Consider the following 16,623-nt stretch of genomic DNA (forward strand, 5'->3'; position numbering starts at 1 on the left):
ACGTCTAAAGCACCCAAAAGGTTCTTTAAAGGATGGCCAATATCCTCCAACCCAGGGAAGGAAACTGTGTCAATTGCCTTGGACTCCAAGATTGTACGATAATCTCTCACAGCACAGCAACGTGTTCACACCATATATTACATCAGTGGGGCCATTATTTACTATCATGTGCTCTTCCTGCCATTGAAACAGTGGAAGACTTATGACCTCTGTGTGTGTGTGTGTGTGTGTGTGTGTGTGTGTGTGTGTGTGTGTGTGTATGTGTGTGTGTGTGTGTGTGTGTGTGTGTGTGTGTGTGTGTGTGTGTGTGGGGGGTCATGAGTGGGAGGTGGGGGTGGAAGGACCTGACCTGCCTCACTGACCTGCCATTATAGGTGTGTATCCCTGCACTAGTGGCAGGGCGTGGCCCTGATTCACTTCACAACAATGGCGATGGAGAAAGCTTGAGGGGAGGAGAGGGGAGGGGAGAGGAAGAGAGAAAGAGGGATGGGTGAGTACGGAACCTGCATAAGTCATCAGAGGTGCGGGTGAAGTCCCTTTCTAGAACAACAATTCCCTACAAATCATGACACTGGTGTACTTCCTTCAGAAGAGAGTCAAGTTAAGAACATGATTCGAGTCAATGGTTATCTAGCACTATATCGGTATGGTCCCTTATCTACTACGCCTGACATGCCTCAAGAAGCATGAAGTCAGTGCTGTGGAGGAAATCATCAGGTAAGGGCCCAATGAAGTATCCTGCGGTTAGGTTACTGCAGCTCCGGTAGTGGAAATAACCAAACCACTAAAACCACAAATGAAGTGGCCTTGAATTTCAAAACAGATGAGTGATTTGCTGTTGATTATTTTCACTCAATTACCCAATCAACCTGGCAAACAAAGCTGATATTGATTGAAATTAGGCAGTGTTCTAAATCACTATCATGTTCTGGGGAAATGAAATAAAACCTTGTTTTCCAAAAAGCTGGGACATTGATTAAAAAGACTATAATAATCTGCAAATCGTGTAAACCATGTTGGGTTGCAAAAAGGATATAGACATAAGTTGAAACTGATAAAGGTAAATATTTCACAGAAAATATAAACTCATTTTGAATTTGATGTTGGCAACATGTTGGGACGGGGTAACAAAATTATCCAGAAATGCCTCTGTCTTATCTGGGCCCGAGCTCATTTAAGATGGACGGAGGTGAAGTGGAAAAACTGTACTGCGGTCACACCACTCAACATTTGTAATTCTTTTTGGAGATCATGGACTCTGCATTTTCCAGACTAAGATGGAGAGAGACCATCCAACTAGTTATTAGGGCACAGTTCAAAAGCCAGCATCAATGATGGTATGGGGGTGCATTAGAGTATAGGGCATGGCCAGGTTGCTGGAAAGGCACAATTAATGCTGAATGATGCAGGTTTACAGCAACATATGCTGCCATCCAGGTGTCTTTTTCAGGGAAGACCTGGATATTTCTGCCAGGCAGCTACAGCACTGGGGGCATGTCCGCAACACCCCATGTACATGCACCCAGAGTGTAGCACTGTAGCTGTCTCATTGCATTAGCTGCTGGCTGTAGCAACTCGTGCTAGGTAAAACCGTTTGTTTTCGGGTTTTTTTCTGTACTGATGTACTTTGTGACCTCGAGAAACAGAGATCTACGTGAAAACTCGCCGGATTTCTCCTTTAAGTCTAAAAAATGTTGGCAGCCCTGGTTTGCTGAAATATTTTCTTCCCGGTCAAATTGAGATAGCTCACCCAATCAGATTTAAGTTTTTCACGTCATTGAAAAAAGCCAACTAATCATGTATGGCTTAAACAGGACCCCAAATGTAAACATTGATCTACCGGAATCCTCAGCGGAAAATTTACCAAACCTGACAGACTTCAAATCAGGTGACGCTAATATGAGTTTTTGATTGGTTCGCAGTTTCTATGGCTCTGAGTAATCCATACCACATGCCTAGTCAGTTTATGAAACACAAGATTGACTCGAAATTGGCAACAAACAAAAATGTATTTAGTTCACATTAAAAAAACACCTAGGCTACTCTATCGCTGGGAATCGATGTTCTCAGAAACTTCGGCCCGTTTATAACGGGCAAGAATGGGACAACATTTTATTCTCAAAAAAAGAAGGGTGAAACAACACAATCATAAACATGTCAGGCATCATTTTAAAATGAACAAATATTTCTCTATATCTAAAATGTCTCTAAAAGTCTCAAAAATGTCTCTGTTTCAACAATTAATATGTTGTCTTTGCACTCAATTAAAGTTTTACATTATTTGCGTCACATTGCTTTTCTGTACATTTAATAGAGTTTCCCAGTTTTTAGTTTTGTAAACAGGGTTTGTAAACTGAGATGCACCCCTCTGAGGTGGTAACCCTCTTCATGTCAGCGAGCACAACTGAGCGTACAGGGGAGAGACCAGAGCGGAAATGAACGCCAACACCAAGTAGGACGATGACTTCTAGAGTGGGCGCTGCTAATGAGAACCATGCAGCACTGTTTTCCAAGGAAGTAAATAAGTAGCCTACCTTGGAAATAATATTGTCCAACACTTGATTCGTAAAAAATGACTTGCGAAAATTACCAAAATGTTTGCTGTTGTAGACCAGCTGCCTGGACAATTTTGTGGTGGAAGAGCAAAAGCCATATCGTCAACATTCCTGCCTGTGGAATGTCTGAAAAACACAACCACACTGAAATGATGTCACAGAAATCTTTTTGACAATTGTTTCTGGAACGCAGAGGCAAATATAGACGTGACTAAAACAGACTAAAAAGTGACTGATGGCACGTGTGAAGGCCCTCTGATGACTCAATGTGTGGCACTGGGGCACTCAGAAACCCATAGGAAAAGCTAAAGGTGACAGGGCCACACAAAAACACCAGCTGTGGCATTGTGTCTGAAGGATTTCTGAACAATGGCCGTCCTGTGTGTCTCAGGCTGCGAGGTACGGTGTTTAAACCCCGCAGCCGAGCATGACCTCAGGAACGGGATCATCATCTGAAGGCCTTCAGGAGAACATACCATGTGTGTCACATCGCAGGTGTTTCAAAAGCGATGTTTGTCAAAAGCACAGATATACCCCTTCATGCCGGTTTGTGTGTGTGTGTGAACGTGTTTCATAATTTATTTGTGTATGTTTGTTGTGTGTATTGGGGTTATAAATTGAAACTGATAAAGGTAAATATTCCACAGAAAATATAAACTCATTTTGAATTTGATATTGGCAACATGTTGGGACGGGGTAACAAAATTATCCAGAAATGCCTCTGTCTTATCTGGGCCCGAGCTCATTTAAGATGGACGGAGGTGAAGTGGAAAAACTGTACTGCGGTCACACCACTCAACATTTGTAATTCTTTTTGGAGATCATGGACTCTGCATTTTCCAGACTAAGGTGGAGAGGGACCATCCAACTAGTTATTAGGGCACAGTTCAAAAGCCAGCATCAATGATGGTATGGGGGTGCATTAGAGTATAGGGCATGGCCAGGTTGCTGGAAAGGCACAATTAATGCTGAATGATGCAGGTTTACAGCAACATATGCTGCCATCCAGGTGTCTTTTTCAGGAAAGACCTGGATATTTCTGCCAGGCAGCTACAGCACTGGGGGCATGTCCGCAACACCCCATGTACATGCACCCAGAGTGTAATTTATTTGTATATGTTTGTTGTGTGTATTGGGGTGTTCAGGGACTGCTATGGTAAAACTGTATGTTTGTTGTGTGTATTGGGGTTCAGGGACTGCTATGGTAAAACTGTGTGCTCCGAAGGCACTTCAAAACAGAGTCAGAGTGTATGCATGTGTGGGCTGGTGGAGGTGCCAGAGTAGGGTCGGCCTGCTTGGCCGCAGATAAGCTAAATGAAGCTGCCTCTGTGGCCTCTCTGTGGGAGGAAGAGCAATCTGTCTGAACGTTGCTCAGACTTGACGCCTTTCATGCCAAACTTAATTGGGCAAGCGATGAATAGCTGTTCAAAGGCCTGACACAGGGCAATTCATCTGGCAGAACTTGGAGTGGGATCCTTTTTAAGTTATGTTAATAATGACCCAGAGTTGTACACCACAAATCCCCTGATGTTACAAAGAGCACTAATGCCAACTCTGACATTCAAAGTCTGTTGCAGTCCACAAATAAATCTGACCATACCTCTGTAGTATCAAGAGGGATACAGTCCCATTACATTCTGAACAAATGGCACGATGGTCATCATCATAAACGCTATATTTAAAAAACCAAGACTTGCTTGTTGTCATTGCACTTTTGTCATTATTCAAAACTTCGTTTACATCATTTAACGTTTATTAAGTTCGGCTGACTTACATCTGATGAAAAATGTGTCACTGTTACTTTTCAGTTCATTTGAAATGTCATCCTTTGTTAAATTCTCATTTGATGTAACTATGATTTCCCTACTAATAAGGCTGCTTCTTTGCTTCAAGATTATTCCAGTTTCTATGCTGTTGGTGTTATGATTGGATCATAAATAGCCACAGCAACAAAGAGGAATGACTGATTCTTTTTTATTATTGTGTTACATGCTCCAAATGTCAAGTATTTTGAGCTGCATTCTGTGTATGAAAGGTGCTATACAGATAAAGCTTATTATTGTTTTATAATGTTGTAAGCATCTTGTGCACGGGGGAAAAGCTCCGCTGCTATTGAAGCGTGTGCACCCACATGGGCAGGTGGCCCCTGACCTCGCTGTCTCATGTGCCTTGCCACACCGATTCCACCAAAAAGGGGTGTGCTAATTGTGTCCATGTGCTCGTATTAACAGAAGTCCTCAAGGGTGAGATCTGAGATGAAATTGGCTGCGGGCGAGACTTTTACGCCGAGACCTGTATCACTTTCCACCTTCAAAAAGGTCATGGAGTTACACGGTTCAAGGACAGACCTACCATCTGTGACAACTGCTCTAGGGCATGAATACATTACCGCTCTTCTAGACTATTGACAATAGCAAAATATCAGCAGAACTAAGTGAAGGTCAGCACAGATGTCTTCTCGTGTGAGCTGGCAACTGTAGCTTCTCTCTCTAAAGCAGGGGTGTCAAACATAAGGCCCGGGGGCAAGATCAGGCCCATCAGCAGGTTTCATATGGCCCCCCAAATGTTTTAGGTAGGAAGGGAAAATTAGAAAAAAAAAAAAAAAATCACATCCAGTTGTCTTCAAAAATGTGTAATAATCAATATCTGTATGATATGATAAATTGATAACCTAGCACTACAAACCATCCTCAGGATGGAAGAAGTGGAAAACCTAACATGGAAGTAGGGCATTTCAAGAGAGAAAGAGCAGTATATGACAGCAGTACATTATTTGTACTTGATTGCTCATAAGTGATATCATTAAATAACACTCTGATACCCATGCAGAAAATTATAATGACCATGACAATGACGGCGGACGACAAGGTCTCTTTCTAACAAATCCGACCCACTACCTAATATGAGTTTGACACCCCTGCTCTAAAGGTAACATCGAGCAAATAAATTCCATAGAAATCACTCCTTTGGGGATTACTATGGGATGTATACTGTGAATTTTAGTGCTGTGGAGATTGTCGTTTTGTCTGCTGTAGAGATGTGTATACGCATGTAGAGTTCCAATTTCAAATCTGTTAGCCCTCTAGAGATTTGTGCACTTCAGTTCCTGACTATTCACTGATATATTTGCAATAACAAAATACTAGTCCACTGAGACATGATAAATATTTGTTTAAAAAAAAACACTTTTTTCCACCACTTTTGCTCTGTTCACCTGATTTCTTTGTGTTCACCATTCTTTCAAGCAGCCGTAAGGCCTTGTGCGCACCTCAACAGGTGGATTGTGTCCTCTCTTATCCGTATGGCAAAGTGCTCGCACATCGAAGGCAGCCGAGTGACTCGGCCCAGCACAGGGGAGGGTGGAGGACGAGGGGTCGGGGTCGGTGTCGGTGTTGAAAGGCATTAGTGGGTGCATCTGTGAGAGGAAACAGGAGCCCCGTGTGTCCAGAGGCGTCCCACTAAAGTGGACCAGGGCTCCCACATCTGCACATCGTCACTAAATGGCAAAAACACCATTGTGGTCTGCGCCGCCTGTTTACAGTCAGGAAAAAAAAAAAACACACAGAGACCCTGGTTCTAATAGTGCAGAGCAGAGGGGCAGCCTAAGAAATAAAGGCCCTAAGGGTCATTTACAATTGGACTGGACTGCTGTTGAAATATCTATTATGCTCCATGTTTGTCTACTTACACAGAGAGTCTACAGAAAGCATCAACAGCATGTTTAGTTTAAGGAGAGCACTGAAGGAATGGGGGGAATGGGGGGCATGCCCTCCCAATAGTGTTTCTCTCTCCTATCCTGATGTTGATTTGTAACTCACTTTGGGTTTAGTGTTTGGAACATTTTCTTCAGTCCCTTTGTCTAAATAGCAGAGCTTGTGCAGAGATGTTTTTTTTCCCCTCACTGCTCTTGTTTGGTACCCCCTGCATACCACAGATGTTCACATCACAGACTCGCCTTGTTATTTTCCAAGATTGAAATCTGCCTTTTGAATGCAAATATTTGTCCTGCTGTAATTGCAGTTCCCCCTTCAACCGAGGTTTAAATGGCAGTGACCTTGAGCTTTACAGTTTCCATTGTCTGTCAGATACAATAGATTTTTTTTACCCCTCAAAACTCCACAAGGTCTTCTATTAATGTTCAAAGTCACCCATAATGCTCACTGGTTCACACAAAATAACTGAGCTATTCTCGAAAACCTGTCACAGCGTTACGAGATCATGCATCCTCCACAGGTGCTGAGGAAAAGCATTTTTTGATGGTCTGAATTGAATTTCTTGTCTGTTTCCTCCAGGTGATGTATGATTGTCCCCTGTGACCGTCATAAAAGACAAGAGAGCAGCTGGAATTTCTTAGACAGAAACTCCACAGCGCTCCATGGGCAAGGCATTACGATCAGAACACGCAACAAGACCTGTGAGGGAAAGTTCTGATGGTTGAAAAATGATATGCATCATGACAGCCTTTAAGAAGTCTGCATTCCACCTTGGACTCCTCAAAGACAACCTATTCCCTGCTTTAAGGGCTTGCAGCGCAACAGATCTCCAGGAACTAACTTCTTTAATTACTGCCGTGTATCGAATGCTTGACTCTTAGACCAGACGTTGAGACCAGGCCAGGCTACTGATCTAAGACAACCTTAAACATGCTGTTGTTTTTATGTCTGATCTATTGTTAAACTACACTTTGGCCTCCATTGAGTCACATGAGTCACTTGAACCCTTTTCAACTTCGCAGAGATGCATATCTGTCTGAAAATGTTACTGAAACCAAACGCTGATTAAATTTCCATAGGCCTCAGTGTCAGTTCAGAGTTCTATAAAAGTTCAACATTGTTTTTCAGCATTTAGTACAAACAATGATTTCAGTATAGGAAATCATTTGTATTGTTAGGAAATAAATTACATTAAGTCCATTTAGCAAAACACTGAAATCTAGGCTATGAAAAGTCAAGCAGCCTTTGCTTCTGTGGACAAAATGTCCTTTGTAATTTAAGTTGTCAGTTAGGACCACTATGTGAAGGACATCATTCCTTCCATCAGCAAAACACAGATTCCTACAACAATTTTTAAGTCTTTAGTTTGTGGATGGAATTCCTGTTGTAAAATGTGTCAGGAGAATATACTTTTACTTTTCATAATACTGCAGAACTATGCTATGAGGACAAAATGAATATTCCAAGACAAGATATAATCAGTTTTACGCATTGTGCATTGTGTATTAGTCAGGGTTCCTACACATTTTTCCATTCAAAATTCCATACTTTTTCCATAGTCAAATTTCCAAACTTCTCAGTAGATTTATCTGACTATATTCTTGACATTGCGGCCACTTCTGGTTTGGGATAACTCTGTGAAAACAAATGTATGGACGACTGAAGTGAATTAAAAAATGGCACTAGATATTCATCCATTCATCCACATTTTTCTATGAGCCAGCTGGCTGTTTGTACGGGCACTCAGTCAATCCAGCCATCGTCAACTTCAGACTGTAACACTTTTGCCATTCTATCTAATGCATCATAGTTTTCAATGAATAAACAACCATAAGCTTTTGTTTTCACTGAGCAGAGCTCATAGACTTTGCTTTATGTCAAAAAGAAATGTAGTTAGTTACCACAATGTTGGGAATTTCACCAAAACAAATAGGGGCCCTAATTTAAATTATGGAAAAACTCTAAAGTCTATACCTAAAGCTATTTTTTTTTTTATTGAAGCAAAATCTATTTGATTCTGATTTTGATTTAATTCTATGACAAAGATCCTCCTAAGCACGAACATCAGTCGATCAGTTTTCATTTTAATGCTCCCACATGCCACACAATAGCTTTAGTTAATGCATGAGAAACATTGCTCATTAACTGAAAGCCCTAATTTCAGCAATGGGGAAAGTGCATAGTCAATATTTATTATTTAAATAAATAATTGTAAGGTTATGTTAACATAATATAATATGCTTATGTTGCATAAGACTGTAACAAGACATGGGCGCCATAAGACAGAGAGCTGTACACGTTTTGCCATTTTAGAACCAGGTTTTTTATATTTATTATAACTCAGAAAACTCACACTTGCCCATTGTTGGATAATTTTCATTGACGAAGCAATGTGTTGGAAGGTGAACTAACATTTTTAGTTATCCGTAGATACAGCATAGCCTACATATGATAGAGACTAGTTCACTGCTGGCAGAGGCCTCAGAAATCACCTTAGACAGTATTTTTTGTTTGCAATAACAGTTTATCAGATAATGCAGCATCCAGCATGTCTTGGTAACATTTAGAAAGTCTAAACGAAAGTCTACCAGTGTTTTAGCCGGAAAAAGCAGAGCTACACAAACATACCAGTGCACAATGGTGTAGGGCACTTGCATAGACCAGGGGTTCTCTATTTGGTTTTGGTACCAAATCCCCCCATAATTGCATCTTGACGATGTGGACTAAGGCATTTTTCCATACCCTTGTTTGTTTGTTTTCCATACCATACGACCTGGAAATGACTAAAATCAAGTTCCATACTTTCCAGGTTTTCCATACTGCATAGGAACCCTGATTAGTTTATTTTAGCCACAAAAATGAGGCATTCAACAAATTTTCCACAAAATTGAAAAAGTTCAGTGATTAATGACCATGTGAATACTGTTCATGTGTCGGGAAGAATGGGCTGTCTCCAATGCTTATTCATTTATGTTTTTCATGGATAAAGACTAGCATGGTATTACAGGGTTTTATATGAAATAAATGCATATAGCATATTTGGCACCCAATCAGCTTACTAGTTCCACAAAACCTACACACTATGTTTAAATAAAGACAGGGTTTACACTAACAAAGGGTGTTTTTTAACTAATTATTTTTTTTTTTTAAATAAAGAATTGACAGGGGTCAAAATTCTTACAGCTTATTAGTGTGTGGAATATTTCAACAGAAGTTTCTTTACCGCAACTCCCACCTACAGCACTGTCGGATAGACAATTTCCTGTACATCACATCTAATCTTCCAGGCTTTCACTGCCACCTAGTGGCACAGTTACGAACTTCACTTTTCATACCTTCCCCAAGTCATTGTGGGTTTATTGTGCCATTTAAATCATAGGGATTTAGCAGACAAAAAGCAATCTAATGTGCTAACTTCCAATTTGCATAGGGTATAATGCAAGCCAGATTGATTGGTATAATGCAAGGTTGATGGAAACAAGTTATAATTTCTTGCGATTTTATGGGTGTCCTTTAACGTTGCCTTGACAACTTTACATTGTGAAAAGGGCTGTAACAATACACCAGAGAATTTCTAATGAGGAGACAGCACTCAAAAGAATCCTCCATAGAAAGGTAGACCAACACATATCTTCTGTGGCCAAAAGTCAACATGTGAATACATTGTGTCGATCATGTGATATGTTGTGAATACATTGTGCCAATTATGTGTTGTGGTCGCACCACTGGAGCGAGGTTGTTATCGTGAAGCCTTGCGCACATGCAGTTCTGCCCGAAATAGATGCCCGATAAGTGTACAAAATGCGTTGCAATATGGCCAGCAAGTGGAGGGACTTGCCTAAAAGGACATTGAATACACTCAACTGAACTGACATCATTTAGACTAAGCCAAAATACACCAAAGTCAACTCACCCATAACATCCCCTTTTATTAAAAGCGTCAACTGTAAAAGACCACACAACATTTACAAACAACAACTTATTTCCATCACTCTCAGTAGCTCTTGGTAGTTTCATACGCGTCGGGGAAGGGCAGAGAAATATATCCAGAGCCCATGACCAGAGGCAAGATCCCTGCATTCGGCACAACATTCCAGGACAGCGTGAGGGTAATGTTCTTATTGGACCTGTCACAAGTGTCACACAAATATGTCCACATGAGGAAAGCATACAAATAAAAGGACAGAACGACAACAGCAGGCTTGCATTGCTTCATGCATGATGATAATAATAATGATAATAATAATAATAATAATAAAACAACAACGGCAATAATAATAATAATAATAATATATTCATCATCAAATGTGGCAATAAACATTTTCTCTTTACAGCAGCACTAAAGAAGATTTGCCCAATTTGCTCTCAGGGTCCCCCTACAGTTGAGAAGCGTAATAATGAATGAACTCAATGATTTAAGAAAATGTGCAGGGCAGTGTATCGACCAGAGTGGTATTTCACAAAGGCAGAATTAAGACATCCAAGATAAGTGATAAAGCGAGGTTTGACATAGCGTTGTCTGGTCATCCTAGCTCAACTCGTTTCACTAATGCCAATCCAGATAGGAGCGACTATGTCAAGCCAGGTGTAAGAAATTCAGGATGTGTGTGCATTCTCGTTTCTGCTCCAGTGCCCACGGTTGGAATAAAAAAGACGCAGAAAATAGCGTCATTCACACAAAGTGAACAAACGCTTTTGATATAGACTAACAATAAAGTAAAGTTGTCCTTTTTGGAATGGGGAATCATGGCTATTTCTGTAAAACAGCAGGAGTAGCAGTGGTAGACCAACTGAATGCAAATTTACGTATGCGCCCACATGCGAGTGCTTCCTTGTCTCGGCACACAACGTCATTACAGTTTCTCAGTCGTTTGGTGCTTTTCTCAGATCAGAATGAAAATTCTCATAACTATTAGTTCAACCTCCACAACATTTAGTCATCTGTGCACATCATAACAGCAATTTCTCCTTCCTCTGAACAAATTGCAAATGCTTTTGAACACGTTGTTTTGTCAGGTCAGTCAAAATGAACTATACTTATGGATGCTAAATAGTCATTCCCAATAAAACTAATAGTCTTCATGTCATTGCTTGAGTCATTACATACAAAATTGGTGAACTAGTTATCAAATTGTCACAATGCTGTAGTATTGCAAAGAGCATATACAGTAAAACTGTGAAACATACATATTCAGTGTCTTGTACTCACTTACTCCCCTAACTACAGCAATTTGTAACTTTACTGTAGTTTTCAAATGGCTGTACAAGTACTGTATAGGGCTGTCTTGAGCATTTTCAGGTAGTGTCACGAGTTCTGACCCTTTTTTTGCATGGGAAAACAATGAGAGCATAAACTGTCATAATGAAAACATGACAAAGCCATTTGACTATCTTGTTCATAAACGATGGTGTCAATACTTTACTCATTTTGATGACCCTGGCAGTTTCATTGACATAAATGCTTGCTTTTGAGGAATGGACTATCCATTTTGAGCAAGTGATGAGCTTTTGCAGGTTATCCACTAGGTTTTGCAGTTTGCACTAATTGTTTTGAGAAATGCACTAACTGCTGTGCAAATGTTAATAGTGATGTGAGAAAAGCACCAAAGCGACTGAGAAACTAAGAAAGCGCTTGCCACTGCAAAGATGCACATAGTATGATATACCTTAATATTATAGTTGAAAATACCTTCGAAAACTTGCCCCTCCACTTCCAATCAACTACAGTAGGCTATTCATCAAACGTCTATCAATAAAATAAGCAAACAATTGAGTACCTAGGCCTATGTTAATAATTATAAGGCCATTACAATTAAAATAATAACCATATGGTAGTAGGCAGACAATCTGTTTTGTTTTGCGAGCAAATACATTTAGCAAATAGTTTATAAATGGAATAAAGCTCCTTAAAAATTAGCACAGAGGTCTGATGTGAATGACAGCTAGCTGAACCAATAAGACAACATAATTACCATAAGATTTAATTTAGCTTGGCTGTTAGGTGCAGAGAATAAATCCCCATGGTAACTTATGTGCCATCTCTTTTGTGAAACCAAGTCAAGGCTAAATTCATCCAGGATAACCTAAAAATCCCAGCTTAATGAAATACCCCTCTGGTACAGCAAACTTGCTTAGTCTATATAGAAGCAATGTGATCTGCTCAGAGTGCGGCAGAAGTGCAGTCGCCCTATTAAGAGTTGATCAAAATGATTTTGGAAACGGTAACAACGGTAAAGGAAAGGTAAACAAAACTCTTTAGGGACCTTTAAGACTTACAGGCAGATGCTTATGCCACCAAGAAACAAACAAACAGAGCATCAGCATGAGTGATAGTAATAATAATAATAATAATAAAAAAAAATGCATACCTAAGACCATTTCCATCATCAAAGAAGAAGTATTTGGATTTCGTTTCCCTCAGCCTCAGTTTCGTGCTTTCCCCCCTCAGGACTATTTTGTCCCAAAGGACGACCTGGTTAAGGGCCTGAAGGGAAACACAACACATGCATTTAACATGCAAGTAAGTGGAGGCAGTGTGGAGCAGTGTGGAGCAGTGGGAGTGTGTGGAGCAGTGTGGAGCAGTGTAGAGCAGTGTGGAGCAGTGGGAGTGTGTGGAGCAGTGTGGAGCAGTGCGAGTGTGTGGAGCAGTGTGGAGCAGTGCGAGTGTGTGGAGCAGTGTGGAGCAGTGCGAGTGTGTGGAGCAGTGTGGAGCAGTGCGAGTGTGTGGAGCAGTGTGGAGCAGTGTGGAGCAGTGTGGAGCAGTGTGGAGCAGTGCGAGTGTGTGGAGGCAGTGTGGAGCAGTGCGAGTGTGTGGAGGCAGTGTGGAGCAGTGTGGAGCAGTGTGAGTGTGTGGAGCAGTGTGGAGCAGTGCGAGTGTGTGGAGGCAGTGTGGAGCAGTGTGGAGCAGTGTGAGTGTGTGGAGCAGTGTGGAGCAGTGTGAGTGTGTGGAGCAGTGTGGAGGCAGTGTGGAGCAGTGTGAGTGTGTGGAGGCAGTGTGGAGCAGTGCGAGTGTGTGGAGGCAGTGTGGAGCAGTGCGAGTGTGTGGAGGCAGTGTGGAGCAGTGCGAGTGTGTGTGAGAGTATGAAAGAGAGTGAGGGAGTGAGAGTGAGAGAGAGATTGTTAGTGTGTTTGTCTACTTATGTCCCCGTTATGTATATGTGTTAGGAACACACAGGGTTCAGATTATCCCAAAAAATACTTTGAAGACCACCTCTGACATGCTAAATTAACTCATGTTCACTACAAAATACATGCAATTCTGGTCAGTAGTAGACCTAAATACTCTAAGTAATGACTTTATGGCAATTGTGCTCATGACTTTTTCAAATGGCCCGAGTGGTCAAAAAGGCTAAACTATTATTACAATTTAATGCATGTACAGTATGTAAACTTCAGGAAAATTAGACAAAACGAATGCATTCAAAACAACAGAAATTATATACATATACTAGTTAGTGACTAATCGAAACTTACATTATTCCTAGTAGCATACTCGGCTGAAAGGTACAGGAAGAGCTGCTTTACGTTCCAATCAAATATTGGCTGCAAATGTTATTTGCATTAAGGAAAACACCAACACAAAATGCGGACATAATCAATCATCAAAATCATAACTAAACAAGTTCCACTGAGTAAAAAGATATCAGCTTGGAGGTCGAATGTGATGAAGCCCAAATCACTTCTTTCCCTTGGCCCAGTGAAGTCGTCCACGTTCTTCCTGCGATATTAGAGATAAAAAGGTATGATCAGGAAAAAAAATGCATGTGTCCAGTGCATGTGTTTGACAAAGCCTTCACCTACATTCATAGACAGGGATGGAAATCAACTTTTTTTTAAATATGTGAATATCTACTAGTCACTAACAAAATGAACACCTACACAATAGTAAATCACTTTAGGTTCTAATTTAAAAGGCGGAGAGACTCCAAAGCCCGCATCAACAAGCAAAGTTCTAGTCACTACTAGTGCATGAACATCGTATTGCATCGTACTGGATGTGAAAGAAATGAGTGAACTCATCAATGTGGCACTTAAGGTCTTAATCCATGGTGTCGAACTAGCAAATTGATTTTATAGAAATGGATTTTGCCTACTTATTAGATTTAGTTAAACTTAAGACTTTACACTTTATTTAGCCCTTCTTTCAAATTAGGATCCCAGGTGTCTGAAACTTCCCTTTTCAATCAGTCCGTGAATAGAATAGTGAAGACTGCAAAAGTCAACAATGCATTGAATCATCTTAGTAGAATTTAATGGCAAACCTAAGCAAGATAACCCAGAGGAAGATAACCAAGAGGGGCTTCAATCTCCGAACTAAACAAAGCCAAAAGGCACTTCTATTAGAATGTTTACCGCTTCCTCTGGGTTAATTTACCCAGATCTGCCACTTAACCACCTACTTGGTATAGGGCCCAAGACCAGTCGCTGGAAGGATCTAAAATTAAAGCGCTCTCATCACAAAATACCCTAGGCCTGTATTGTTCAAGCAAAACTTCTACTAGGTCATCAGTGATGATTCTGGTGGGGGTATAAAAATCGATATAATACAAGCGCCTGATGTGAACGTTAGACACTGTACCTTCACCTATTTAATGTAGCCAGAGCCCGTATTAGACATTCTCTGATGTAGCGTATTTAACCACCAAGCTTCCTGGGTTGAATGTTGCGCACCGTTATAGCATGACGTGCAGCGTTGCAATTGGACGGTTTTGAGCTCCTTGCTACTACCGCTAAATCTTGCAGCAATTTACCAAATTAACAACCATTCACTTTAAATGTCATTTAGATTCTCGTAAGCATTTAATCAATGATTATGGGGCCGCACTTCGCCCGTTTCACCCACAACATGCATTGTTAACTTAACGTTATAGCAGCTACTCATTGCAAACGGGAAGCCAATATTAACGTTACCATATGCTGGGTATATGATGGAGAATATCAGTTAGAAAATAACTATCAAAAATAATCAATGCACTGAGTAACTGTGCGGCTTTCTAACTATAAGTACGCATGTATAGCATTAGCATAGGTTGTGTAGTTTTAAGACACTTACAGCATTACTTTCGATACGTGGATATCCACAGGTATGCTTCTGTCTTTGAATGCAGTCGTGATAAAACAACCAAACGTAAGAGCGGCCATCACACTCAGCGAGAACGCGAAAAGGGAATTTGCCCTTGATAGTACCGTATTCATCTTTCAAATGTGCGCTTGGCGGAGGAGATAAATAAGAATTTTAATGTGAGCTCATCCAACTGTGCGCGAAGGGCTTAACAGGAAATTAGCACGATATTTGAAGATGAGGAAGTTGATGTTCTTCCTGGTTAAATGTGGTTTACATTGCCATCTACTGGCTTGGGGATGATATTGCTTGCCATTTTTTAGGGCAATGATGAGCATTGTTGAGGTGATTCTTTCTCAGATTAACCTACAATTGTACATTATAAAGCTCTCCCGAGGCCCAACCCATAGACATATGTCCTCTGTAGTGGACATAAGTTGTAGATGCATATCCCTTTAGTTATTATGATGGTGATGGTAATGAAAATGTCAGGAATCATTCATTTTGAAAGAAGTGAAGTTATTTACATTTTGAAATAGTAGTGACTTTATGAATGTCCATTATAATGGACACCAGGACCAACATACTTTGTTTTTTTGGAAAATTTAGGATATAATTTGTATAAGATAAATGAGGGGGGGAGGAGGGTCAGATTTGGAGCTCTCAGGTGATGAGTGACTGAAACAGAGATGAGGACTGTGCCTCAAAAAGATAGGGAGGAAGAGTAAGACTAAAAATAATTATCGCAGATGAAAGAAAAACATGAAAATGAAACAAGCAATCCAGAAAAAATAAATAAAACTGTCCAAAAGGCAAATAAAATAGTCTAGAAGAATAAATAGCTTATATTTGGTTAAGTTTACCTTTAATTTAATACCACTAAAAGCGTAATTTGTCCATTGTGTCTATTTTTGTGCCTACATTCTTATACTAAAACGGTCCTTTTGACCACCACAGTGGACGTGCTATAAAATTGAAAATAAAAATAAATTTAACAAAATAAAAATTGTAAGATTTTTTTTTCAATCCTAGATAGGAAATCACAACAAAAAAAAAAAAACTGGAGGACACTTTTTTTTCTTGGTTCTCAGGAGGCTATTGGTCTGGGACATGTTGCATCTAAAAAAATGAATGTTGCAGTCATTGCTGTTATGGTTTGATGTAAGAACAAATGAAGGGCTATTCAGACCCGACAGAGGCAAGTCCCTTAAAAATAACAACTTTTCTGAATATCAGAACCAGTTCATAGGCCTATGCAGGAAATGCAATATTTTGGACATGAAAAACTGCATTG

At 40.3% G+C, this 16,623-nt stretch overlaps 1 protein-coding gene across 1 annotated transcript; it reads right to left on the minus strand.

The window, feature by feature from the left end:
- Positions 1 to 10,177: 10,177 nt before the first annotated feature.
- Positions 10,178 to 15,559, minus strand: spcs3 (signal peptidase complex subunit 3). The gene is made up of 5 exons (XM_048252317.1): positions 15,321 to 15,559; positions 13,912 to 13,985; positions 13,742 to 13,818; positions 12,637 to 12,752; positions 10,178 to 10,395 (listed from the first exon to the last, which is right to left on the minus strand). The coding sequence occupies exons 1-5, from the start codon at positions 15,461 to 15,463 to the stop codon at positions 10,263 to 10,265; spliced, it is 543 nt and encodes a 180-aa protein (XP_048108274.1). The 5' UTR covers positions 15,464 to 15,559; the 3' UTR covers positions 10,178 to 10,262.
- Positions 15,560 to 16,623: the final 1,064 nt, after the last annotated feature.

Source organism: Alosa alosa, chromosome 1, assembly GCF_017589495.1.
Source record: "Alosa alosa isolate M-15738 ecotype Scorff River chromosome 1, AALO_Geno_1.1, whole genome shotgun sequence".
Lineage (NCBI taxonomy): Eukaryota > Metazoa > Chordata > Actinopteri > Clupeiformes > Clupeidae > Alosa > Alosa alosa.

Coding starts and splice junctions, on each gene's coding strand:
- spcs3 (XM_048252317.1), bottom strand. CDS start 15,463: ATGAATACGGTACTATCAAGGGCAAATTCCCTTTTCGCGTTCTCGCTG. Junction 13,986..15,320: donor CACGTATCGAAAGTAATGCT/GTAAGTGTCTTA, acceptor CTAATATCGCAG/GAAGAACGTGGACGACTTCA. Junction 12,753..13,741: donor AGTATGCTACTAGGAATAAT/GTAAGTTTCGAT, acceptor GTTTCCCTTCAG/GCCCTTAACCAGGTCGTCCT.